We start from the raw sequence: 27,202 nt of genomic DNA, 5'->3' as shown, positions 1-27,202 counted from the left end.
AGCAGTTCATTTGCCTCTTTCTTTTTTTATTCAATTAAGTTTTATTTCTTTTATCTTGTATTTTTAAAAGTTGTATTGAGCATACTATAGTTGATTTATAAGGTTGTGTTAGTTTCAGGTGTAAGCAAAGTGAATCAGTGATATCCTCTGGTTTTTTTTAGATTCTTTTCTCGTATAGGCCATTAGAGAGTGCTGAGTTCCCTGTGCTGTACAGGAGGTCCTTATTAGTTAGTAGTGTGTATACCTCAATCCCAATCTCCCAATTTATCCCTCACCCCAAATTTTATTATTTTTAATTGAAATATAGTTGATTTATAATATCATGTTAGTTTCAGATATATAGCATAGTGATTTGATTTTTTTTTTTGTAGATTGTATTCCATTAAAGGTTACTACAAGATATTGGGTATAATTTCCTGTGTTATACAGTAAATCCTTGTTACTTATCTGTTTTATGTACGGGCCTTTGTATCTAGGAAAGGGAAACTACAATAGGGAAGGCAAATGTATAGTGAGGATGGAAGAGCTCTTAAATAAGCCAGTACATGGATTAAGTAACAATCCAGAAAATTATAAAAGCCATCCTTTGCTTCTTTCTGACTCAGTGTTTTCCCGCTGTAGGGTTTGGGCTGGAGGGAGAAGGAGTTGTGTTCGCTGCAGTGACCTGGCTCTACACTGCCTTCTTTCCCTGCCAGGCCGGCCTCTCCAGGTGAAGGCCGTGGTGCTCTGATGGAGCAGGTCCCTTCCCCCATCCCTCACCGCCTCCCCACAAACCAGGAAGCAGCCCACAGTTGCCCATTCGGAAGCAGCCACATTTGCAGCGTTTGCTCCTGACCCAAATCTTCTCTGCTTCCGGGAGATCGCTGCAGTCCCAGGGCAGTGGTGGCGTGAGGATGTCACGTGAAGGCCCAGAGCCTTTGAGTGGCCAGGGAGGCTGACCACTGGGAGGGCGTAAGGAGACCTGGCTTCTGTTTCTGGGTGGACTTCAGATTCCTGGGGTGACCTTGGGGAAGCTTGCCAGTCCTCCACAATCCCGTTTTGACTCCTTGTGTCTGTGAAACAAACCTCTCCCGACCCCTGACCCCTCCAGTCCATGAAATAACAGAAAAACAAAAACCTAGGTCTGGTCAGTGGCCACCAGGGCATTTAGGAGCTGATGTGCAGAACTCTTGAGTGCCTGAGGAGAAAGCTGCTGTGTAAACACAATATATTATTAATAACATGTTAAAAAAAAATGGCATCACACGCTCAGCTAATAATAGCTGCTTTCAGCTATGGGGGAGCGCTGACACACAGGCTTCCAGCAGTGTTGATGCAAGAGTGACTGGCTTCTGAATTTGAAACACATTTAAAAAAAGATGAAAATAGGTTTTTAAAACATTTGGAGCGTATTTGTAGGTATATTTTTGAGGCAAATATGATAGATCTGTAAAATTCAACATGAATAAACAAATCATCAATTTCTTTGGATTTTTTTTTTCATTACATTTTGGAGTTGTTTTACAGTGTGGGCTATTCCATAGGCGTTTTGGCTCAAGTGTTAGGAGTCTCTTTCCTCTTCCCATTCCCAGTGGTAAGTGGTTGATGCCCCTTTAAACTCTATGGGGGGAAACTTACAAATCAGTCAGTGGTTAGGTAATCAGTTAATATAGGGAAGTGGCTCAGCTGGTAAAGAATCTGCCTTCAATGCAGGCCACCCACGTTCGATCCCTGGCTTGGGAAGATTCCCTGGAAAAGGAAATGGCAACCCACTCCAGTATTCTTGCCTGGAAAATTCCATGGACAGTGGAGCCTGACAGGTTACAGTCCATGGGGCCACAAAGAGTTGGACATGACTGAGCAACTAACACTTCATTTCAGGGAGTCAGACCTTCCTGGGTGGACCCCATTTGTGGCTCCGATCAGTTAATGATTATATATACTCTACAGATGCATGCAGGGGCACCTGCCAGGTGCTGCTATAGATATTGAGATATGAAGATATAGTTCTCACCCTTAAGCAACTTCTAGGTAGTTTTGATTGAAGGTATATAAGCAAGATATTATGTAAGGAGACCACTGCATCTTTTATACCTGTCTCCTTAACAGAATCCAGCAAAACCCAAATCCACTTTTTGTGTGTTATCAAGGTGTGCCTGTGTTGACTGGGAGAAAGATAGAGTCCTGCAGCACCACTGGCCCCTGTCAGGAAGCAGCTCAGACGCTTGTTCCTGTCCCCTCTGAGGGATTTGGAGATGGAGGCTTCTTGAGGATGTTGTGCTAAATGCTCTACAGAAGGTTTAGCACCCAAGTGGTGCCTCTCACTTGGGTTCTCTCATGCCTCAGTGAGAGAAGACCGATCAAATAACGGGTGCGCTGCAGGTTTCTCAGGGAACATTAGACCCCTCCTTCCTCAGCAGCTGGGGGTCCCTTCTGTTCAGAGAAGGATGGATTTCCCCCCATAGTGGAAGCTCACTAAGGACAGGGCCTTCCCTTGAACTAGGCCTGGGACTCAGCCCTGAGAGATTATTCAGGGAACTGCCTGGGGAGCTTCATTTTTCTACTGAAGTATAGTTGATTTACAGTGTTGTGTTAGTTTCGGGTATATAGCACAGGGATTCTATTTTACGTGTGTGTGTGTGTTTGTGTGTATGTGTGTGTATCTTCCCTGGTGGCTCAGATGGTAAAGAATCCTCCTGCAATGTGGGAGACCTGGGTTCGATCCCTGGGTCAGGAAGATCCCCTGGAGAAGGGAATGTCTACCCATTCTAGTATTCTTGCCTGGAGAATTCCATAGATAGAGGAGCCAGCTGGCTACAGTCCATGCGGTTGCAAAGAGTTGAACATAACTGAGTGACTAACACTTTCACTTTTTCATATATATGTATATACATACATATTGGAGATGGGGACGACAATCCACTCCAGTATTCTTCCCTGGAGAATCCCATGGACTCTAGAGAAGCCTGGCGGGTTACAGTCCGTGGGGGTCGCAAAGAGTCGGACACGACTGAGCGACTAACATTTCACTTCATATACACACATACATACACACATTCTTCTTCAGATTCTTTTCCCTTATAGGTTATTGCAAGATATTGAGTAGAGTTCCCTGTGCTGTACAGGAGAACCTTTCTGTTTATCCATTTTATATATAGTATAGCATGGGTGCTCAGTTATGTCCAACTCGACACAACCCCGTGGACTATAGCACGCCAGGCTCCTCTGTCCAAGAAAGACAATAGTGTGCGTATGTTAATCTCAAATCTCCTAGTTTATCCCTCCCCCACTCTTTCCCTTTGGTATCCACAAATTTGTTTTCTATGTCTGTGGGTCTATTTCTGTTTCTGAGAAGCAATTTAAAAAGCAAATACAGATGCCTGTATTCACCCCTAGAGATTCTGATAAGATTGACCCTGAGTGGCAGTCCCTGGGATACTGTTCCAAAAAATTCCTCAGTGGGGTGTAAAGTGTGAGGGCTAGAAAACCGAGTTGGAGATTAAATTTATCTGAAAGGGTGAAGCAGAGAGAGCATGTGTGCTAGTCACTTGAGTGGAGGCCTGACTTTTAGGCTCTTTTCCTGAAATGGCACCTCTCACGGTCCCATTTGCTAGCAGGTAGAAGTGGTTACTTCAAGTGTTGGGCACAGTGGGTCCATAGTCATCAGCCCTGTGGGATAGCTGGGCCTTGGGCCAGTTGCTTTGGGAGCTTTGATCCCCCAAGCCCTGGAATCCCTGTCCTGCCCTGGTGTCTGGTCACTAAAGGGCCCTCCAGGAAGCCGTCTCATTTCTGCATGATGCCCCTCTTGGCTGTGGTCCCCTCCAGCTTGATCACCCTGCCAGGACTGTGGTGACCAGCACCAGGCACTCCACCTTCTGTAGCCTTCTTCATTTCTGCTGCTGTGTCCCTGGGTGCTTTTTGCCTGTAATCTCGACACACCCACACCCACCCACCCACCGACCCCCACACACCTACTTGTAATCTCTCCACACACATGCAAGCACACACACTCACACCCCACCATCCCCCACCATCCCCTCAAGTGTATGTTTCCCCCCAGGCTCCTTATGAGGATGTATGGTGCCCGGGGTGGATCACCTGCCTGGTTTATAGGTCCAGGATTCTCTTTAGCTCAAGTCTGTACCAAGAGCCCCAGCCTGCTTATTACTTTTCCTTTGTTCTTTTGTGTTTCACCCCAGCCCACATTGATCGCTTCTTCCTGTGTTTTTGATTTTGTGATTTTACTTTTTGGCCTCATGCTAGAGCATGTGGGATCTTAATTTCCTAACCAGGGATTGAACCCATGCCCCCTGCATTGGAAAGTGGAGTCATAACCACTGGATTGCTGCTGAAGTACCTTCCCATCTGTGTTTTTGAGAGAATAAAACCTACTACTAATGTGTTGATAAGAAGCCTTTGGAGTGAACTCCATGCACCCTGTTTACCTCCTTATTTCTGACCCTTAGGTTTGGGAAAAGGTGTCTGTCTATAGGCTGGTTAGGATTCTAAGTAGGTGCCTCTTTGGGTCCTTCTATTAGTCCAGAACATGGTAATTAAAGCATGGGCAATGAAAAATGGTTTTATTTTGTAGCTTTGGAGGAGGGCTGAGAAGGCTGCTAGGTGATGGTGACCTCAGGTTGGGGCAGGAATGATGTAGGGCTTCTCGTACTGGTTTCTTTTCTATTTCTTTTCATTTTCATTTGGTATTTTGACCCTTGTATCTCTATCATCATTTCCTCAGGTTTACTTTCATTTTCTGTATTTTTCCCTCCTGTGAGTATCTGGGTTGCCAGCTGGTGCATCCCAAGCCCCATAGTCATCCTCCCAGCTCCACCCCACTCCCCTGGCTGGGTGTCCTCTGACTTTTCCCATGACCTCATTCCTAACTTGCTCTCACCTCTCCTGTGCATGGTGTCTTGGTTGACTTCATCCTTCCTTTTCTCCTCTCATTTATTTTTTAAAAGAATTGCTTCATCCTGCCATGAACACTCTTTATTTTTTTTGCTTTTAATTTTATTTTGGAGTATAGTCAGTTAACAATGTTATGATAGTTTCAGGCAGACAGTGAAGGGACTCAGCAATGCATATATATGTACCCATTCCCCACCTACCCCACCAAACTCCCCTACCATCCAGGCTGCCACATAAGATTGAGCAGAGTTCCCTATGCTATACAGTAGATATTTGTTGATCATCCACTTTAAATACAGCAGATGAACTCTCTTCTTTTGTCATTACTGAATCATTCCTCTTTTTATGTTTGAGAAAATCCAAAAGTGTCTGTCCTGTTCTATCAGCAAGAGACATCCAGGGTGTGTTTTTCTCTTCCATCATTTAAGCCAGGATTAATGGATTAATTTTTTATGCTCTGTGCATTATCTTATTTTATCTTCAGGTAGGAAATGTTACTCCCACTTGACAGATGAGGAAATAGAGGCTAAAAGAAGTTTGGTAGCTTGACCAAGATCAAGCAGCAGGTTAAATGGTAGAACCTGGAAAGTCTCACGTCAGAACCTCCACTCTTTGCTATTAAACTCTGTACTCCAGCTAGAGGAGGGGTGACATGCTGTGTTGCCAGGCAGGAGAAGGATTTCATGGCCTTGAAGATCCTTTCATACCAGCATTCGTGGGATGCTGTGAGGTCATGTAGGATGGTGAGACCCTTTCACATGGGGTTGATTTTGATGATAAATCACTGAACTGTGTTCTAGAAATGATTCAGTATTAATTCTGATACTGTGGGTGGGCATGGTTGCAGTATGGCAAATTATGGTGGATCTAGGGCCTCGGGTTGTGTCATTGTCACTGCCATTGTGTAAAGTAGCCAGATGGAGTTCTCCCAGGTGATTCCCAATGTTCTGTTTCTTTGCAGAGCCTGTGTCATCTTGGGGGTGATATTCCTTCTGTCATCTGTGTGTATAGTGGTCAAAGCTATCCATGACCTCTCGACGAAGCTGCTCCCGGAAGTTGTAAGTTTCTTCTTTTTTCTTAAGTCTTTCCTGAGGGTACCAGCCTCTTGTATTACCTCTCACCCCAGACTTACTGGGGGAAATTGGGCAGGTGGAGAGAAAATAAACAGTATCTTAGGAGTCCAGAAGACCTCATATTAGAATGTAAATGACTCGGCGGAGAAAAGCACTGGGCAAGACAAAAAGATAGTTGAGCTGGTGCATGTTCTGTGTCTTTTGACTACTTTTAATGTCTTTTATATTAAGAGAAACGAGGTGATTTTTATAGAGCAGTGATCCAACCTGTGTTGTTTGCATCTGTTCTGCATCCACTCAGTGACTTATAGTAAGAATTATTTTTGCCCTTGCACCTCAATTCAGTACATAAATCTATTCACATTAGATTTTCTGACACAACTAACATTCAAATGCAGAAACTGGAGGACACAATTTCATATTAAAGTGTGTTTTCGCCTCATTTTCTTGGTGAGAGGCACCAGATTCTTTTTTTTTTGTTTGTTTTTTTGCACTCTGATTCTATTTTTGCTCCACATCTTATGCATACTGGTAAAAAAAGACTTTTACAGTCTCCTGGAGGCTAATTTACCTATCAGGAGATGAAGATACTGCCATTACAATGATTCTCTCTACAAACTTACCTCAGAGATATGATGGGTTTAGTTCCTGACTGTCACCATAAAGCAATTAATGCAATAAAGCAAATCACACATTTTTTTTGGTTTCCCAGTGCACATAGAAGTTATCTTAATACTATGTCTATTATATGTAGTCTGTTACGTGTTCAATGGCATTATATCTTAAAAAACAAAACCAATGTACATACCTTGATTTAAAAATACCTATTGCAAAGATAAGTGAGCTATCATCTGAGACTTCAGCAAGTCACAATCTGTTTGCAATGGTAACATCAAAGATCACTGACCACCATAAGAAATGTAATAAAACGCGGGGGGAGGAGGGTAGTAAACTGGGCGATCAGGATTGACGTATATACATGAGTCTATATGAAATAGGTAACTAATATGGACCTGCTGTGTAGCACAGGGAACCCTACTCAATGCTCTGTAATGACCTATATGGGAAACGAATCTTTTAAAGAAGAAAGAGTGGCTATATGTATATATGTAACTGATTCTCTTTGCTGTACACCTGAAACTAACACAACATTGTAAATCAACTATCCTTCAATAAAAATGTTTTTAAAAGTTTGAAATATTTTGAGGATTAACAGAATGTGACACAGGGATAGAAGGTGAGCAAATGCTGTTGGAAAAAATGGTGCCAATAGACTTACTGGACACAGGGTTACCACAAACTTTCAATTTGTAAAAAAAAAATAATAATAATTATCTACAAAGTGAGGTGAAATGAGGTGCGCCTGTTTATAAGTTGCATAGTGATGTAATGCAAAATTACGGGCTCTTCTTTCAGGGTGTGACTTGGCTTGTGCTCGACTATGTGCACCATCTTATAAAAGGCCTAAGTTATGAGACCTTTAGTTTTACTTTTAGAAAAACACATGTTAGTCTTTTGGGGGTAATGTATTACATTTGTGTGTGTGTGTTTATGGGGAAGATGAAAATGGAGTGGGCATTACACTGTTTTTAGTAGAGCTGTTAAAGTGACTGTGTTAAGTTGTCCTGTGTACCTAATGCTCCCACCCCTCGCCAGCTTGAACCTGAGATTAGAGCCATTCCCTTGGTACCTCCTCAGGACCTTAACTGTTATTTATCATCGCAACTAACATCTCAGTGACACGGAGGAAAGATGGATAGCAGGGTAGTAGTGTACCTACCTATGGATTTCATCTTTTTCAGAAGAGCTGGCTCAAGCAAATAATCCCATGTCTTATACTCCATATGTTATATCTTATGTTACCTTGGTCTTCCTGGTTACCTTGAATCTGGACTTGTTCATCGTCTTCCTTCATCAGACTGACTATCATGTGTTCCATTCCACCAGAATCTGAAGCTTAAACAAAGTGAAAGTGAACATGTTGGTTTCTTGGTCGTGTCCGACTCTTTGCAGTCCTATGGACTGCAGCCTGCCAGGCTCCTCTGTCCATGGGATTCTCCCAGCAATAATACTGGAGGGATAGCTATTCCCTTCTCCAGGGATCTTCTTGACCCAGGGATTGAACCTGGGTCTGCTGCACTGCAGGCGGATTCTTTAGTGTCTGAGCTACCAGGGAAGCCCTTTAAAAATTAGTTGCTCAGTTGTGTCCAACTCTTTGCAGTCCTATGGACTGCAGCCTGCCAGGGTCTTCTGTCCATGGGATTCGCCCAGCAATAATACTGGAGGGGTAGCCATTCCCTTCTCCAGGGGATCTTCCCAACCCAGGGCTCAAACCCGATCTCCTGCACTGCAGACAGATTCTTAACTGTCTGAGCCACATCTAGACATAAAAGTATTGTGTGATTAATTAAGATGTCAGTCAGATAACATCTTTGCATTTTACAAGGGGTGGAAATCTGACTCCACTCTAAGAAATGTTTATTGGTGGGAATTTTCAGCACTGGGCTTGTTGACATTTTCATTTATTTAGGTGTTAAAAATTAATGTGAGGCAGGGCTTACTTGATGTAGAATGGATAGCTGTGCTCATAGACCTTGTTTGCGGCCCTCCTTGTTTTTGTCTTGTTTTTGCCTGTTATTTATCATCGCAACTAACATCTCAGTGACACGGAGGAAAGATGGATAGCAGGGTAGTAGTGTACCTACCTATGGATTTCATCTTTTTCAGAAGAGCTGGCTCAAGCAAATAATCCCATGTCTTATACTCCATATGTTATATCTTATCTTACCTTGGTCTTCCTGGTTACCTTGAATCTGGACTTGTTCATCGTCTTCCTTCATCAGACTGACTATCATGTGTTCCATTCCACCAGAATCTGAAGCTTGAACAAAGGGAAAGTGAACATGTTGGTTTCCCAGTCGTGTCTGACTCTCTGCAGTCCTATGGACTGCAGCCTGCCAGGCTCCTCTGTCCATGGGATTCTCCCAGCAATAATACTGGAGGGGTAGCTATTCCCTTCTCCAGGGGATCTCCAGGGGTTTTAACTGGAAGCAGCCTTATATCTTATGGTACAAATATTCCTAAGAGAAGAAGCTCACCAAGTTAAAATCCACATCATTGCTAGGGTATCTCATGCCCAGCCTAGGTGAGATCAGAGAGGGTGAAGACCTCTGTGATTGAACCAAGACTGTCCCTGTCCTGGTAGGGTTCACACCAACTGTATGGTATTAGTCCCGGTGTGGGATTTAAAAATCATACCCGCTTATGGTCATCCTGTCAGAACTCTAAGGAAAGATGTAAAGTGGTCTGTTGTATTTGTTTGTTTTTTTAGACCTTTAGAGTTGTGGAGACTCTGGCATATTTATGTAACCAAATATTTGGGGAACCCTGGTTAGGAGCAGGTGATTAGTTTCCAGCAGACCAAATGCAGTCTGTGCCTCTTGGCGGCTCATAGTTGGTGATGGTTGAAACCAGGGAGACTGGAGTTTAGGGTTTTGATATCCTAAATTTTACATCCAAGTTACACCTTCACCCTTGCCCTCGTCTGCAGAACTGCCTTTTTTTAAAAAGATTTTTTTATATGTACCATTTTAACAGTCTTTACTGAATTTGTTACAGTATTACTTCTGTTTTATGTTTTGGTTTTTTGGCCATGGTGTATGTAGGATCTTAGCTCCCCAACCAGGAATCGAACCTGCACCCCCTGCATTGGAAGACAGTCTTAACCACTAGACCACTAGGGAAGTCCCCAGAATTACCTTTTGATGTATGATTTCCATCAAGTTGTTACATGGGTTTGTCTGAAGCAATGTTTTCCCTGCCCCAGGCCTGTTTCCCCAGCAGCTTTCTTTTTAATGTCATGGGCACAATTCTCAGAGTGCGAGTAATTTGTGAGAATGCGTGAGTTTTGAAAGAAAGCCATGCGGTTAGGAATCGCCCTCCTGTGAAGTTGGCTGGATCTGAGCCATGGTGTCGCCTGCTCCTCAGCAGCCTCATGCTGGAGGAGACAGGCCAGCCCATTCTCAGGGGACCCCCAAAAGGATTCCATAGTGTCTCCTGCAAGGGCCTCTTGGGCAGATGGCTTAAGTTTGCTCCGTCATGGCCTGCATGGGGTCTCATTGGATCATTGACGAAGCAGATTCCAAAAGAGCCTTCTCAGAAACTCTGCATGAACTGTGGTTCTAGAAGTTGGGGAGTGTGTGTGCTGCCGCAGATGCGGTGGCAATGGTCTGGTATTATGTCTGTGGCTGCTTTGACATGAGCATCATTGTGTTGCTGTTTTCACACCCACCACACTCTAGAAGGGAAGGCAGGGACAGGTGGCACACTTCTCTCTTGTGGTGGCACCTGGGGGCTCTGAAAGCTGAAGTGAGCTTCCTGAGGTCATCAGCTAGCTGGTGGCAGTGCCTGGATTTGAACCCTTGTCTCCTCGTCTCAGTCTGTCTTGGCTCCTGATTCTGTGGGATTCCGTGGTCCCACTGTTCATTGGCTTTTCAAGTTTGAAACTTCTGTCTTATTTCTTCTCCTTTTTTTTTTTTTTTTTTACCCTCTCCATTTGTTTTTTGCTTTGCTTTTTCTTGTCCTCTCATATTCAGGCGAGGTGCCCGGCTCCCAGCTGATTCCATCCCTGGCATTTTCTGGCTGCCACTGCTGCTCCCACCATGCGGGCCCCCTGCAATCTGTGCCACTGACCAGGGTGTGCTCCTGTTGCTTTGTCTGTTGAAAAGCATGCAGGCAAGTGTACCAAGAAGCCATGGAAAAGTAGAAGTAGGGAATGAGGGAATTCAGGGGTTACATGGAGTCACGTGGAAAGAGGGGAGGGCATGGAGGCTGAGTGACTCCCCCCACCCCAGTACCCATGTGACCACTGCAAGCAAATTGCTCAATCTCTGACTCTGGGCTTCCGGATATGCCATATGGGGACAATACTTTCATCAGGGGTTTATGATAAAGATCAAGTGAGCCGTTTACTTAAAATAATCGATATTATTAACAGGAGACAGTGCTACTATGGTCTTAACGTTCTGATTTTAAAGTTTCTGAACTGCTTGTGGCCTGAGTTCCTTTCAGATGGGCCCCTGGATCCCTCTTTCCTGCCTCCTGGTCCCCCTCCCCCTGGCTGGATAGGACTGGTGTTTGTCTGTCTCTGGCTTCAGGCGGCCACAGCCAACTCTGGGCCCCTTCCTTTTGGGAACACCCAGCACACTATGGGCAGGTTGTCCTCTAAGTCTAACTCACCACTTGTTGGCTGTGAGACTTCCGGCAAATTGTGTCTTCTCTCTGAGAGACAGTTTCCTTCTTTGTAAATGGGTGTCACGCCCCCTGCTCCACAACAAGCATTGTGAGAACTAAACAATGTGATGAATGCGGAATTGCTCCATCAACTGTCAGGTGCTTGGCGAAAGCCGAAGGTATTATGTCAGATCCCATGACCCAGGAAGTCTCATCCTTTCTCATGCACTTTCTCTCAGTGACCTGTTGAGTTGTACTAGCTCATTACACTTTTCTGTTTGTATACTGTGACTTGTTTACCTTGAGCTCTTGACAGTGTCTGGGCCTATCCTCCTCCGTAAGTCACATGCACTAAAAGTGATAACAATTATAATTACAATGACGCATTGTTCCCAATTGGCAATGAATAATATATGGTCATATGCTGATAATAATAATTGCTGCCATATGAGTGCCTACTGATCCTTACTGTGCCTACTGTCTAGGCACTGGGGATTCAGAGTCAACTAGCACTAATGGTTAGTGTTTCTTCATTGCTCTGCAAAGGCCTTGACTTCTCCTAGGAGCTGGCATTTGCTCTCCAGCAAATGCTGGAGATGGTAAAGATGGCCCAAGAGGTGACAAGCTACTGAAGAACTTAAAGAAGTCTTCCCAGTAACTCCTGAATGCTAAACACCTCACAAAACCAAAAGCCTACAAATCCAAGAGTCACAGTCACTGTGAAGGAAGACCCTTGGGGGATGTTCTCGCCCGTGGACTTGCAAGTACAATCCTAATACATCCTTTACCAGAGTTATTGTTCTAGCTTTGTTCCTGAGAGTGAAATCCCATCCCATCTCCAGGAGCTCACAGTTGGGGAGAGACCCAGACAGCCTAAACATTTGATTTAGGTGATGAGGGCTGTAATAGAGACAGTCAAGCCTGCTATGGGGGAGGCGTGTTGGGCCTCCACTGTGATCTGAAGGAAGAGTGGACACTGGGGAGACAGGCTGAGGTCCAGGGAGGAGAAGGCTCTTAGAGGCTGAGCAGCCACAGGGACCAAGGGATCTGTGTGAGCTTGCTTTCTTTTTCTTAGGCGTTTGTTTCCTGTTTGTTTCCAGTGTGTCTGGAGGAAAGAATAGAGAACGGAAAGTGGAGAAGGAAGAAAGGAAAAATAACTCTGTTGTGGGTCAGGAGTGGTTGCTCGGCATCGCTTTGATTCTTCCTCGAGTAGCAGGGTTGCTTTCAAACCTCCCCTTGTTTTCGCTCAGCTAAGTTCTTGCCTGAGATTCCATCCCACCCACCAGAACAAAGGAGCTTCCGCCAAGAGGAGGGAGCCCCCCTCACAACTGTGTTCTTTCAGGCAACCAGTCGTGAGCCCTGTTTCATTTCCAGGCCTCGTGGGACACGAAGGTGGCTCACAGTGCGGGGTGGCTGCCTGCTTTCTGGGCACATCTCTTCCCTCAGTGTTGCTATATCCCCCTCACGCAGAGGCCTGGCTGGCTTTGCAGAGCTGGGGGCGGTCAGTGGTGTCCTTGCACAGGCCCCCGATGGGATTTCACTCTCAGGAACAAAGCTAGAGTGATAACTCTGGTAAAGGATATATTAGGATTGTACTTGCAAGTCCACGGGCGAGAACATCCCCCAAGGGTCTTCCTTCACAGTGACTGTGACTCTTGGATTTGTAGGCTTTTGGTTTTGTGAGGTGTTTAGCATTCAGGAGTTACTGGGAAGACTTCCTTAAGTTCTTCAGTAGCTTGTCACTTCTTGGTCCATCTTTACCAGGTGGAGAGGATGGAACCAGCTTAGCCTGCCCCCTCCCCATACCCGTTTGTCTCCTCCCCTTCCTCCTTCCCTCTCACCCAGGGCCTCTTGCTTCCCCTCTGAGCTCCCACCTTGTCCACTTCTTTGGAAATGGCGCCTCTGCACTCACTCCTCCTGGAACCCTCAGTCACTGCCTGCCTGACTCCTCCTCCTCCTTAGGCAGATCCCTTCAAGTCCTTCCACCCCCTTCTAGCCCCTGTTGTTCTCACAGATGCTCTGTCTGAAGACACTCATCCCTTCCTTCCCATTCCTCTTGTCCCTTCAGCTTCAAACCCAGCCTCCCCTCAGCCTTCCCAGCAGTCTTTCAAATCCATTCTGTATGACCTCCCTTGGGAGGTAGGAGATGGTTAACAGGGCGACATGAGAGAGGATGGAGGGGTCAGGAGTGAAGGCTTGGGCCCAGGTGAGCAGGCTTACAGACATGCTGCCTACCCAGTCAGCTTGTCCGCCTCAAGTCTTCTGGAGCAAGTGCCTCATCCATGGGAGTAAGTTTCTTGAGGATCTTGTACTGAGTGAGTACTCTGAGGCATGTCACCTTGTGGTTAAAGATATGGGAGAGAATTCCCTGATGATTCAGTGCCCTAGATGAGTCACAAGCTGGAATCAAGATTGCTGGGAGAAATATCAGCAACCTCAGATATGAAGATGATACCGCTCTAATGGCAGAAAGTGAAGAGAAACTAAAGAGCCTCTTGATGAGGGTGAAAGAGGAGAGTGAACAAGCCAGCTTAAAATTCAGTATTCCAAAACCTAAGATTATGGCATCCAGTCCCATCACTTCATGGCAAATAGATGGGGAAACAGTAGAAATAGTGACATTTTATTTTCTTGGGCTCCAAAATCACTGCAGATGGTGACTGCAGCCATGAAATTAAAAGACGCCTGCTCCTTGGAAGAAAAGCTGTGACAAACCTGGACAGCATATTAAAAAGCAGAGACATCACTTTGCTGACAAAGGTCTGTAGGAAAAAAAAAAACAAACTATGGGTTTTTTCCCAGTAGTTTTGTAAGAATGTGAGAGTTGGACCATGAAGAAGGCTGAGCACTGAAGAATTGTTGCTTTTGAATTGTGGTGCTGGAGAAGACTCTTGAAAGCCCCTTGGACTGCAAGGAGGTGAAACCAGTCAACCCTAAAGGAAATCAACCCTGAATATTCACTGGAAGGACTGAAGCTGAAGCTACAATACTTTGGCCACTGGATGTGAAAAGCCAAATCATTGGAAAAGGCCCTGATACTGGGAAAGACTGAAGGCAAAAGGAGAAGAGGGATAGTTAGATAGCAGAAGATGAGATAGTTAGCATGACTGATTCAATGGACATGAATCTGAACAAGCTCTATGAGATTGTGAAGGATTGGCAAGCCTGGCATGCTGCAGTCCATGGGCTCCCAAAGAGTCTGAACAAGACTTAGTGACTGAACAGCAGCAACAACTTCTGCTGTAGAGGTCATGGGTTTGATCCCTGGTCGGAGAAGTAAGATCCTGCATGCTTGTGGTGCAGCAAAAAAAAAAAAAAAAAAAGTGGACGCTGAGGTCAGGGAGACAGAGCCCAACTCTGCCTCTTCCTAACCAGAGAAAGATGGGGCAGGAGTCCCAGCCTTCTATGTCTCAGTCTCTTTTTTGTAAAATGGAAATAGTAATAGCAGTCTTCTTGCGAAGCTTGCTAAGAAAGAAAATAAAACAATATAGATGATGCATTTAGCAAATAATTGTTGAGTGGACGTTAACTAATACTATGGTTGTTGGACCAGAGAAGAGGTTTCTGAGGAAGTTGGTGGATCTTCTGATGCCTTTAGTTCTAGAAGCTTAGTCTGTATTGAACCATCCAGGAAATGCATTCAGGGATCCTATTTTCAGCTCAGATTGGGTAATGGTGTAGGCACCTTCTTGTACAATAACCTATAATTCCTGGATCTGCTATGAGCAATAGATTCATGTTCCCATATGACATGCTGTCAAGCATAACTCTGAATTTAATTTGGGAGTTGTATTGACTCCCAAATACTTTAAAAACAGACACGTGTACACAGTCAAGGTCCTCACCATCCATCCAACCTTCCAACATTGCTCCAGCACTGCACAGAGAAAGTCAGAAAATTCCTGCTGTTAGATCATCAATGGTATCCCACTCTTACTACTTTAGACAGAATTATTCCATCACCTCAGCAAGATTGACCTCTTCATTTATTCTAGAGCCACAGCCCACAAGTTTCTAAACAGAAGAGAACTGAGCTCTGATGAAAGTGAGTTATATTGGCTGGAGTGATCTCATGGAGAATCAGTTCAGTTCAACCGTGAACTTCCAGATGTGCAAGTTGGTTTTAGAAAAGGCAGAGGAACCAGAGATCAAATTGCCAACATCTGCTGGATCATCGAAAAAGCAAGAGAGTTCCAGAAAAACATCTATTTCTGCTTTATTGACTATGCCAAAGCCTTTGACTGTGTGGATCACAATAAACCGTGGAGAATTCTGAAAGAGATAGGAATACCAGACCACCTGACCTGCCTTTTGAGAAACCTATATGCAGGTCAGGAAGCAACAGTAAGAACTGGACATGGAACAACAGACTGGTTCCAAATAGGAAAAGGAGTATGTCAAGGCTGTATATTGTCACCCTGCTTATTTAACTTGTATGCAGAGTACATGATAAGAAACGCTGGACTGGAGGAAGCAGAAGCTGGAATCAAGATTGCAGGGAGAAATATCAATAACCTCAGATATGCAGATGACACCACCCTTATGGCAGAAAGTGAAGAGGAACTAAAAAGCCTCTTGATGAAAGTGAAAGTGGAGAGTGAAAAAGTTGGCTTAAAGTTCAACATTCAGAAAACGAAGATCATGGCATCTGGTCCCATCACTTCATGGGAAATAGATGGAGAAACAGTGGAAACAGTGTCAGACTTTATTTTTTTGGGGGGCTCCAAAATCACTGCAGATGGTGATTGCAGCCATGAAATTAAAAGACGCTTACTCCTTGGAAGGAAAGTTATGACCAACCTAGATAGCATATTGAAAAGCAGAGACATTACTTTGCCAACAAAGCTCCGTCTAGTCAAGGCTATGGTTTTTCCTGTGGTCATGTATGGATGTGAGAGTTGGACTGTGAAGAAAGCTGAGTGCCGAAGAATTGATGCTTTTGAATGGTGGTGTTGGAGAAGACTCTTGAGAGTCCCTTGGATTGCAAGGAGATCCAACTAGTCCATTCTAAAGGAGATCAGTCCTGGGTGTTCTTTGGAAGGAATGATGCTAAAACTGAAACTCCAGTACTTTGGCCACCTCATGTGAAGAGTTGACTCATTGGAAAAGACTCTGATGCTGGGAGGGATTGGGGTCAAGAGGAGAAGGGGACGACAGAGGATGAGATGGCTGGATGGCATCACTGACTTGATAGACATGGGTTTGAGTGAACTCCGGGAGTTGGTGATGGACAGAGAGGCCTGGCATGCTGCAGTTCATGGGGTCGCAAAGAGTTGGACATGACAGAGTGACTTTTAACTCATGGAGAATAGAGCCCAGAAATAGATGCATACATAGCTGGTCAACTGGCTTTCAACAAAGGTGCCAGGGCAATTTAGTAGGGAAAAAAATCTCTCTTCAACAGATGGTGCTGGAGCAACTGGAAAGCTTTATGAACAAAAATGGACATTTACCTTCATATAAAAACTAGCTCAAAATGAATCAAAAACCTCAGTGTAAAATCCAAAACCCTAAAACTTCTAAAGGAAAGTAAAACAGAACATTTAGGTATTTAGGTGAAATTTATTAGATTTGGCAGTAAAAGTTTGCACCATAAAATAAAATAATTGAAAACTGGTCTTTATAAAAGTAAGAAACCTTTGCTATGACACCATTTATGACAAGACTGCACAGACAGCATACACACATCAGAAAGAAGACTTGTCTCCAGAACACGTAAAGAACAGTTTAATAAGAAGACCCAACATTCATGTACGGATGTGAGAGTTGGACTGTAAAGAAGGCTGAGCACCAAAGAATTGATGCCTTGCAACTGTGGTGCTGGAGGGAGAAGACTCTTGAGAGTCCAAAGGACTTTGTTGGCAAAGTACAAGGATCAAACCGGTCGATCCTAAAGGAAATCAGCCCTGAATATTCATTGGAGAGACTGGTGCTGAAGCTCCAATACTTTGGCCACCTGATGCAAAGAGCTGACTCACTGGAAAAGATCCTGATACTAGAAAAGATTGAGGGCAAAGAGGAGAAGGGGGTGACAGAGGATGAGATGGTTGGATGGTTGACTCAATGTACATGAGTTTGAGCAAGCTCGGGGAGATAGTGAAGGACAGGGAAGCCTGGCATACTGCAGTTCATGTGGTTGCAAAGAGTTGGACATGACTTAGCGACTGAACAACAACAATAAGAAGACAAACAATCTGATAAGAGAACAGGCATAAGATTTACAGATGGTTCCTAGGAGAAGAGATAAATGAAGAGCCAATAAGCATATGAAAAATTGCTCAATATTATTAGTCTCCATGGAATTACAAATTAAAACCACCATAAGATACCACTACATACCCATTTGAATGTCTAAACTTGAAAAAAACGAAAATATGTGGACCATTTACAGCTCTCATATGTTGACGATGAGAGGATAAAATGGTTCATGTACTTTGGAAAAGAGTTCAGAGGTTTGTTAAAACATAAACATCCATTTACAATATGACCTAGCCATTCCTTCCCTAGATATTTACCCAAGAGAAATGAACATATACATTTGTAGAAAGACCCTCAAACAAATGTTTATTGCCTTTGGATTTCTAATATCAAAACCTAAAATGAATCCAAATGTGTATGAATAGGTGAAAAGGTGGTGTATCCATACAGTGGAGCACTACTCCGCAATAAAAAAGGCACTGCTGACTCATACAACATGGATGAAACTCAGAATAATTAAGGTGGATTCCAGATGCAAAGCCAAAAGAAATACATTAATAGTGTACAGGCATAGCTTGGAGATTCTGTGGATTTCATTCTATACCATTGCAAAATATTGCAATAAAGCAAGTCATGTAAATTTTTAGATTTCCCAGTACATAGAAAAGTTACATTTACACTATACTGTATGCAAGTGTGCAGTAACATTATATCCAAATATATACATATATACCTTAATTTTAAAAGTAGTTTATTGCTAAAGACACTAACCATCATCTTTAGCCTTCATTGAGTTGTAGGCATCATCAAACATCATGGATCACAGATCACCATGACAAATATAATAATAATAAAAAAAGTTTGAAACAGTGTGAGAATTACCAAAATGTGACAGAGACACAAAGTGAGCAAATGTAATTGGAAAAATGGCACTGACAGGCTTGCTCAATGCATGGTTGCCACAAGCCCTCAGTTTATAATAAATACAGTATCTGTAAAGCACAGTAAAAGGAGATATGCCTGCATCATTCCACTTATATAAATTTTTAGATGCAATCCTAGTAGCCAAGACATGGAAAAAAGCTAAATGTCCATCAACAAATAAATGGATAAAGAGGATGTGGTATATACACAATGGAATATTACTCAGCCATTAAAGAGGAATGAAAAATGCCATTTGCAGCAACAGGATGGACCTAGAGATTATCATACAAAGTGAAGTAAGTAATAAGGAGAAAAACAAATGCCGTATGATATCACTTATATGTGGAATCTAAAATGCGACACAAGTGAACTTATCTATGAAGCAGACTCACAGACAGAGAGAACAGGCTTGTGTTTACCAGAGGGGGCGGGGGGCTGGGACGGGAAGGACTGGGAGTTTGAGATTAGCAGATGCAAGCTATTATATATAGAATGGATAAACAACAAGGTCCTACTTGGCGCAGGGAGCTATATTCCATGCCCTGTGATAAACCATAATGGAAAAGAATGTGAAAAATGTATATATAGTATAACTGAATCACTTTGCTGTACAGCAGAAATTAGCACATTGCAAATCAACTATACATCAATAAAATAAATTCTAGGTGCAATCTAATCTATAGTGACAGAAGGCAGATAGTGGTTGCCAGAGGATGGTGTTAGAAGCGGGAGGGATTATTAAAGAGTCATAAGGAAGCTTTTGGGGGTGATGGAAAATAGCCTCTTGCTTTTGGTGATGGTTTCACGGGCATAAAGATATGTCAACACTGATCAAGCTGTCGCTTTAAATATATACAGTGCAAGTACATCCAGATGACACGTTTGAACACAAGTGACCTCACATTGCCACACCAGATAGGAATCCTGCTCAGATCTAACAGGATAAATATCTTAAGTTGCTATGAAGTGAGAGTTTAGTTTCCTGACTGTAACCCATACCTGGAATACAGACAGCACTGCTAAAATTTATCCTGTAAACAGTCAATGCTATGAAGACAAAATAAATGATAAAAGAGGAAAGTGCAAATAGTAGGCTAAATGTAACAGCTGTCATCAGAGGTAGCTAGTGAGAGGAGCTTTTGCTGAAAATGACTGATCTCATGTAGTTGCCAGAAACACCCCTGAAGTGCCTGCTGGTGGCCAGTCTCCTGAGTGAGAGTATTAACCATTTTAAACCTGAAAATGTGGGTGGTCTGTCTTTTCAGTTCCTTGCATGCAGTGCGGTTTGTTTGTCAGTTCAGGTGTTACCTAGGAAATTGCTCTGAGGATCTCTTATTGTTCTCTCTTCCTTGCTGTGTAAGCCTTGGATTTTAATCAGAATGTGATGTCTGTGAGCAGTCTGCCATGTTGCTCTATTCAGTTACACCTCTTTGTGCTTTGTTTTGTAAAAGCACTTTTAGCTTGAGGTTCATTAGACCTTCACAGGATTTCCGAAGTGGGCAGAGATACCACCATTTTATAACAAGGAAACAGATCTTCAGAAAAAAAAATTAAAATGACTGTGTAGTAGCCAGTGTCAGAGACACACACGGCAAACCAGGACCTGGACTGGTTGGGGGCTCTTTCTCGTCCATGGATTGCCTCCTGAATACTACGGAGTTTGAGACCCAAAAGCAAGCTTTTCAGAAAAGCGAATACAGCTGACTTGCTTTCCAGGCTGAGAACAGGCAGCCCACAGACTCCTCATAGGAGATTCTGAATCAGCTCCATGTCTAGGGTTTCCCACACCCAACTCAATGGGCGTGAACTCTGTCCACGCCTGCCATCTTCCCTGCGGCCTTGAAGACCCCAAGATGACATGTGCTATGAAAACCTGTCTGGGGGCTTTTGGGTTATGGTAACAAAAATGGAGAAGAGAAAGGAAGGGAAAGAGAAAGGAAGGGAAGGAGAAAGGGAAATGTGCCCATTCTTCATCTCCTGGAAACATTTGTATATTTAAAGGTACGGGTATTTATCAAAGGAGGATGTTGCAGGGTCAAGGTTGAATACATCGCTATTTAGATGCATCTGCATTTGACCTCCGAAAGTTTATCTCTTGGTACTTGTTTTCCCAACTAGAATGAGAGAATTTATCACGCTAACTTAGCACTTCCTTTTCTTTGAGAGATTTTGAGAGTGCTTTTATCTTTGCAAGAATAACATTTTTTTCGAAAGTGGTTTAACATTTTAAGGTAATTAGTTTTTCGTTCACTTCCCTAAGTATAGCATGTACAGTCCTCATAACATTTCTGATTTTCTGTTTATGGTTTAGCTAATGGAGAGAATCGTACTGAATGCCTTTTTATTTCTCAAGGTTTGGCTGAAGTACGCCTGCGTGTCTGATGCACACACCACATCCCAGTACAGCAGAGCCATGGGGACCACGTTTCCACAGTGACAAGAGCACCTCCTGTAAATTACTTGTGCTCCATTCTCCCATCACATGAGCAGTGCTGGTACTTTGGAATAGTCTGCCTGTGACTGGAATGTATTTGGTGACAAAGCCACACATTACTGGGTTGTTAAGGAAACATTTGATACTGGGAAATATTAGGTTGGACAAAAAGTTTGTTCAAGTTTTCCCAAACATGTCAAACTCTTTTGCCAACCCAATAGTTTGGGTACATTGGGTAAAAATTCTTCTTAAATAATCCTGTTGAAAGTGGGCTCTCATCATCTGAGCCTCCATGGACTCAATATATAGGACCTTTACTCTAAACGTTATAGGAAAACTCAAACTTTTTGGCCAGCTCAATAGTTTGGGCACATTGGGTAAAAATTCATTAAATAATCCAGTTGAAAGTGGGCTCTCTCATCATCTGAGCCTCCATAGACTCAATATAGGACCTTTAAAGAACTTTCTGAACAGAGATACAGCATGAGAACTGAGCTGACTGTGGGCGCTCGTGAAGGTCAGCTGCTATAGGAGGGACCCTGGACCTTCTCCTTTGTTTCTGTACAGTGGCTGTTCACAGAGGGAGGCTGTGTGCAGAGACTGTTACAAGAGGAAACAGCTGAGTTAAGGCTCTCACTGTTGAGAGCTGTGGTCATCCATGGCCCCCTTCTGCTAGTGAGAAGCAGCATTGGTGACCGTGTTGCACTAGGCTCTGCCTGCTGTCCTTCTGTTTTACCGAACCCTCCCCATCTCCATTTGCTGCTGCTACTGCTGCTAAGTCGCTTCAGTTGTGTCCGACTCTGTGCGACCCCATAGACGGCAGCCCACCAAGCTGCCCTGTCCCTGGGATTCTCCAGGCAAGAACACTGGAGTGGGTTGCCATTTCCTTCTCCAATGCATGAAAGTGAAAAGTGAAAGTGAAGTCGCTCAGTCGTGTCTGACTCTAGCGACCCCATGGACTGCAGCCCACCAGGCTCCTCCGTCCATGGGATTTTCCAGGCAAAAGTACTGAAGTGGGGTGCCATTGCTTTCTCCGCCCATCTCCATTTGGCATTATCCAAATACCACCCCACTCCAATATAGGCGCCCTGCTCCCATGACACCTCCTGTTGATTGCTGGGCACACCATAGTGTAATTTCCTGTCTACTTGTCTCCTTGAGAAGACTGTCGGCTCTTTGATGACTTAGCCTTGCATGTAGCAGAAACTCAGTAAATGGGCTGCATGCATGAGGCTATTGTCCCTACCAGGCAACAGGCTAGAGCCACATGTAGGAAAAGGTTGTAACTAAGAGAAGCTTATCTCTCAAGGAAATCCAAGCAGAGATTACCTGGGACCTTGCTCTGGACACTTACTGACCTTCTGTGAAAGAAACTCTGCTTGCAAAGCTGGCTTGTCTCAAACCCCCGCCCCCGCCATCCATTTATATCCTAGAGTTTTCTGTGCTGTGGTTCTAGAGATGTATGTGAAAAGGTGATACAAGGGTGAGGCATTCCATATCTCTGGTTCCTTTAGGCCACTGATGATGTTAATTGCCCATCATATAGATTCATGCACCTCTCTCCCATTGGTGGACACTGGGTAATTTCCAGCTTTGTCACTGTATCAAAGCTGTTAGAATGAACCTTGTTGTACTATCATGGTACTATGTAGTGTGGGCAGATGGTGTTTGTTTTTTCTTTCTTTTTTAAAAAATTTTTTATTAAAGTGTAGTTGATCTACAATGTTGTGTTAATTTCAGGTGTACAGCAAAGTGAATCAGTTACACATATACATATATCAGTTACACATATACATATGTCCAACTCATTTTTAGGTTCTCTTCGCATATAGATCATTACAGTGTGTTGAGTAGAGTTCCCTGTGCTATACAGGAGGGCCTTATTAGTTATGTTTTATATATAGTAATGTGTATATGTCAATCCCAATTCCCAATTTATTCTTCTCCCACTGTTGCCCCCGGTAACCATAAATTTACCTTCCATAATATATCTGTAACTCTATTTCTGTTTTGCAAATCCATTTGTATCTTTAAAAAAAATTAGAGTATAATTGCTTTACAATGTTATGTTGGTTTCTGCTATACACCATAGTAAATCAGCTGTAAGTATGTATATCCCCTCCTTCTTGAATCTCCCTCTTACTCCCCCATCCAAAGACACTAGCCTGCCCCTCTAGGTCGTCACAGAGCGCCGAGCTGAGCCCCCTGTGCTATACAGCAGCTCCCCACTAGCTTCTGTGTTACACATGGACTGCGTGACTCGACTGAACTGAACTGAGTGTGTATATGTCAGTGCTGCTCTCCCAGTTCATCCCGCCCTCCTCTCCCCGACTGTGTCCACCTGTCCATTCTCTTAAGTCTGCACTTATAGTCCTGCCCTGCAAATAGGTCCAGATGGTGTTTTTGAGAACAGTGTTTTGGAGAGGAGTTTTTGGATAGTAGAGGACGTGTGTGTGTTTTAATAGGTACTGCCAACTTGCCCTTGAGTGTGGCTGCGCCACTTTACATTCTCAACTGTCACTGTATTTGATAACCTTCACACTTCCCAGTTTTCCAGTCTAATGAGAGAAAAATGATACTCATTTTAGTCTGCTTTCCCTTGATTATTGGTGAAATCAATTATACATTAAAAAGTATATTTATTGTCTGTTTCCTCTTTTATAAACTGCTACTTTGCCCATTTTTCTGTTGTTGTCTTTTTCTTATTCATTCTTAGGAGTTATTCATATGTTCTGTGTACCAGTCTTATTGTATACAAGTTGCAATTGTATACAATTTTAGACGTAACCCTTTGCCCTCATCTTGCCTTTTAAGTGTCATGAAATTTACCAGTCTTTTCCTCTGTGGGATTGTGGTGGTTGTGTTTTGCTAGAGAAGGTAGGGGGTTAAGAATGCTTTTACTCCTGTGAATTAGATAATAATAATGCGTGAATGTGAATAAATGAATAAACCCATCCATGAGTTTATGCATAATCCTCCAATAATAGAAACTGAGAGTCTGCATTAGGTTTTATTAGGGTAAACAGTTATTTCTCATTCCTGCTCTTTCCATTTGTATGAAAGAATCTTCTTTTAAAATAATCTTGGCCTATCTCTACCCCAGGGAAGAAGTGGCTTTCTTATCTGATCCGTGTATTAGGGAGAAGGGCCTCTTTCTATCTCTATTTGAGATCTGCAGTTTTGTAGACAGCACAAGTTCTCTTAACCTTTGCTTATTTGATGCAGAGGCTCTTCCTCCACTGGGATGCACGTGTGCTCAGCGTGTCCAACTCTTTGCCACCCAATGGACTATGGCCCATCAAGCTCCTCTGTCCATGGGATTTCCCAGGCAAGAATATTGGAGTGGGTTGCCATTTCCTTCTCCAGGGGATCTTTCTGACCTGGGATTGAACTCGCATCTCCTGCATTGCAGGTGGATGCTTTGCTGAGGACCTGTGCTTTTCTTGTCTGAATAATTAATGGAGCTCAGATTTGGAAACCAGTTTGGCACACATCTAAGCCATGTTCTCCAACATCATCTTTGTAATAAAGCTTACATTTTGGTTTATAAAGAAAAATACATTACTGCTCGGATGCTGTAAAGATATCTTTACCTTATTTTCTTTTGATACATGTAAGAAATTAGACTTTAAAATTGGGCCTTTAGTTCATCTAGAGTTTACTTTTGTATTTGGTATCCGTTAGATATTCAGTTTTGTTGATTCACCCCGCCCCTACCTGAGGTGATTATACTGCTTTCCCAATACCATTTCAAACACCATATCCATCATATGACACATTCCCATGGGTGTGTGACTGGCTTTGAATTTCATACTTGAGGTTCAATGGATCTGTCAGTTCATTCTGTTCTAGTGCCATACTTTTAGAATTTCTGTAACTACAGTAAGTCTTAACATTCAGTCACCCTCTCTTCTAGGATTTTCGAAGAGGTTTTGACTAATGTTGCATTTGTAATACTCCATATGAATTTTGAAGTCATTTTGACAAGTGGGATGAAAAATCCTTTTGGAGTATTGTGAGTTGCATTCAATTCATTAGTTTTGAGAGAAATTTTCTTTTTTTAGCTATTTAACTCTCTCCTCCATTTCATCTATCTCCGTGAGGACCTTAGACCTTTTTGCTAGGGCATTACTTTTATAGTTTGTAAGTTTTGCTGCTTTATATTTATTTCATTTTCTAAATTATTACTGCATAAAAGAGGTAATGATATTTGAATATTGATTTCATTAGCCTGTAACCTTGCTGATTTTTAAAATTAGTTTCACTTTTCAGTTAATTATTTTGGCTATATCATATGACGGTTTATTTTTTTCTTTCCAGTTCTAATATTTCTCTTTTTGTCTTATGTTGTTTATTAGCCAAGATCTTTAGTACAATATTGAATGGTTTGCTGCTGATTTCGGAGCAATGGCTACATTTCTTATTTGCAAAGGATTTGTTTGTTTGTTTTTTAAATCACAAATAAATGTGGAATTTTGAATATCTTTTCTGTGTACTCTGAGATGTTTCTTTTCTTTAACATGTTCATATTTTAATTAATCAGTATTCTAATATTAAGGCATCCTTGCACTATTGGGGGCAGGAGGAGAAGGGGACGACAGAGGATGAGATGGCTGGATGGCATCACTGACTCGATGGACGTGAGTCTGAGTGAACTCCGGGAGTTGGTGATGGACAGGGAGGCCTGGCGTGCTGCGATTCATGGGGTCGCAAAGAGTCGGACACGACTGAGCGACTGAACTGATCTGATCTGATCTGCACTTTCAAGTGAATCCTGCTTGGTCAGATATTCTTATCATTTTAGTCTATTGCTGGTCTCCACTTACTATTTCATTTAGGAATTTTGCATCTGTGTTCATAAGTGACATTGGTGTAAAGCTCCTGTCCTTGTGTGTCACATATAATGAACTGAGTAAACTTTTCTTCATTTTCTGTGCTCTGGAGTACTGATTATAATGTAGGAATTACTTGTTCCTTTAGGTTTTAGTCGAGCTGATCTGCAAAACTAGGGCTGCTGCTCTTTGGAGAGACAGTGAAGGATGTCGTCTGTTAAGATGGTGAACTCTGGGGCCAGGCTGCCCACGTAAATTAGCTGTGGCCCTGGGACCACTTACTTTACCTCTGGTTCCAGTTTTCTCATCTGTAAAATAAACATTAGCATCTCTTTCATATCGTTGTAAGACTTAATTCAGTTAATAGACATTAAAAGGGTCTTAAAAACTGTTCAACAGTTAATCTTAATGATAGGTGTTTGTGGCTTCTATTATCAGCATCATCATTATTGTTATTATTGAGGCTTTTTTCTTGCCATCTCAAATATTTATAGTTTTTATTTTTGGAACATTTTTCAAAATTTGTTTTTTGTAGAAAATTGCCCATTTTATCTAGGCCTTCAAATTTACTGCATTAAAGTTGTTTGTATTATTCTCATATAATTTAAAGATCTCTAATTCATCAGTACTTCTGTACCCTCTTATTGCTTGTGTTTTTTGATGCTTTTTTATCTCTGAAGCTAGCTTGCCAAAAGTTTTACCTTTAAAATAAAATCTGCTTTTGATTATGTAGATCAAGTTGATTTGCTTTCTAGTTCATTAAGCTGTTATCTTTATTTTGTTCACGCTCACTTTTGGGGGGTGATTAAGTGAATTTCATGTTTGTTTCTTTTCCTTTTTAGGTTTTGCTGTTGGCATATTGTTTTTCTTTTTCCAAACTATGGGAGAGCTTTGTTTCCAAACTATGGGAGAGACAAACATTCATTCATGTAAGGAGCAAAGTCCATTTGCCTGGAAGGCTGTTCTGCATGGAACTTTTCCACATTGTCTCTTTTAGGTGTTAAACTTTCAGATTTCGGGCTACCCTCTGCCGTGTAAACTGTGCCTAGTAAGCCCTTCTGATGTAGCCCCAGTATGTTTAAGTGTGAGGAACAACGCAGGTTCTTTAGTGGCTGATCCGCCAATAGCTGCTCTTGGGGTAACTCTCTGATGAGAGTGTGTTACCCAGTGCCATGGTCAATTTAACGTGTCAACTGGCTGTGGGTGCATGTTAAGTTGCTTTAGTTGTGTCTGACTCTTTGTGATGCTATGGACTGTAGCCCACCAGGCCCCTCTGTCCATGGGATTCTCCAGGGAAGAATACTTGAGTGGGTTGCCATGCCCTCCTCCAAGGGAATCTTCTCAACCCAGGGATCGAACCTGTCTCTTCTTACGTCTACCTGCATTGGAATGCAGATTCTTTACCACTAGCGCCACCTGGGAAATCTATCAAAGCACAGGTTTTTAAAATATTTTATTAAATGTCTGTTAACTGATTTCCTTTATGATCTATTATATATTTTATCTTATGTTCCTAAAGTCATTTTCTCTGTTCTCGTGGGCTAGTCAACTTCCCAAGGCAGTAGGTACACTCCCTCAACTCTGTCTTTTCTGTGTGGTAACCCCTGCTTCAGCTGAGT

At 42.8% G+C, this 27,202-nt stretch overlaps 1 protein-coding gene across 1 annotated transcript in view; it reads left to right on the top strand.

Moving 5' to 3' along the window:
- The window catches only part of TMEM163 (transmembrane protein 163), a 273,683-nt gene that overhangs the window by 220,309 nt on the left and 26,172 nt on the right, over nucleotides 1-27,202 (top strand). The window contains exon 5 of the mRNA XM_070389609.1: nucleotides 5,852-5,948. Within this exon, the coding sequence (XP_070245710.1) occupies nucleotides 5,852-5,948 (97 nt within the window). The remainder of the gene's footprint in view (nucleotides 1-5,851; nucleotides 5,949-27,202) is intronic.

The sequence above is a fragment of the Bos mutus genome, chromosome 2 (assembly GCF_027580195.1).
Source record: "Bos mutus isolate GX-2022 chromosome 2, NWIPB_WYAK_1.1, whole genome shotgun sequence".
NCBI lineage: Eukaryota > Metazoa > Chordata > Mammalia > Artiodactyla > Bovidae > Bos > Bos mutus.
The sequence above is the reverse complement of the archived record's forward strand: the minus strand, read 5'-3'. Positions and strand labels throughout refer to the sequence as shown.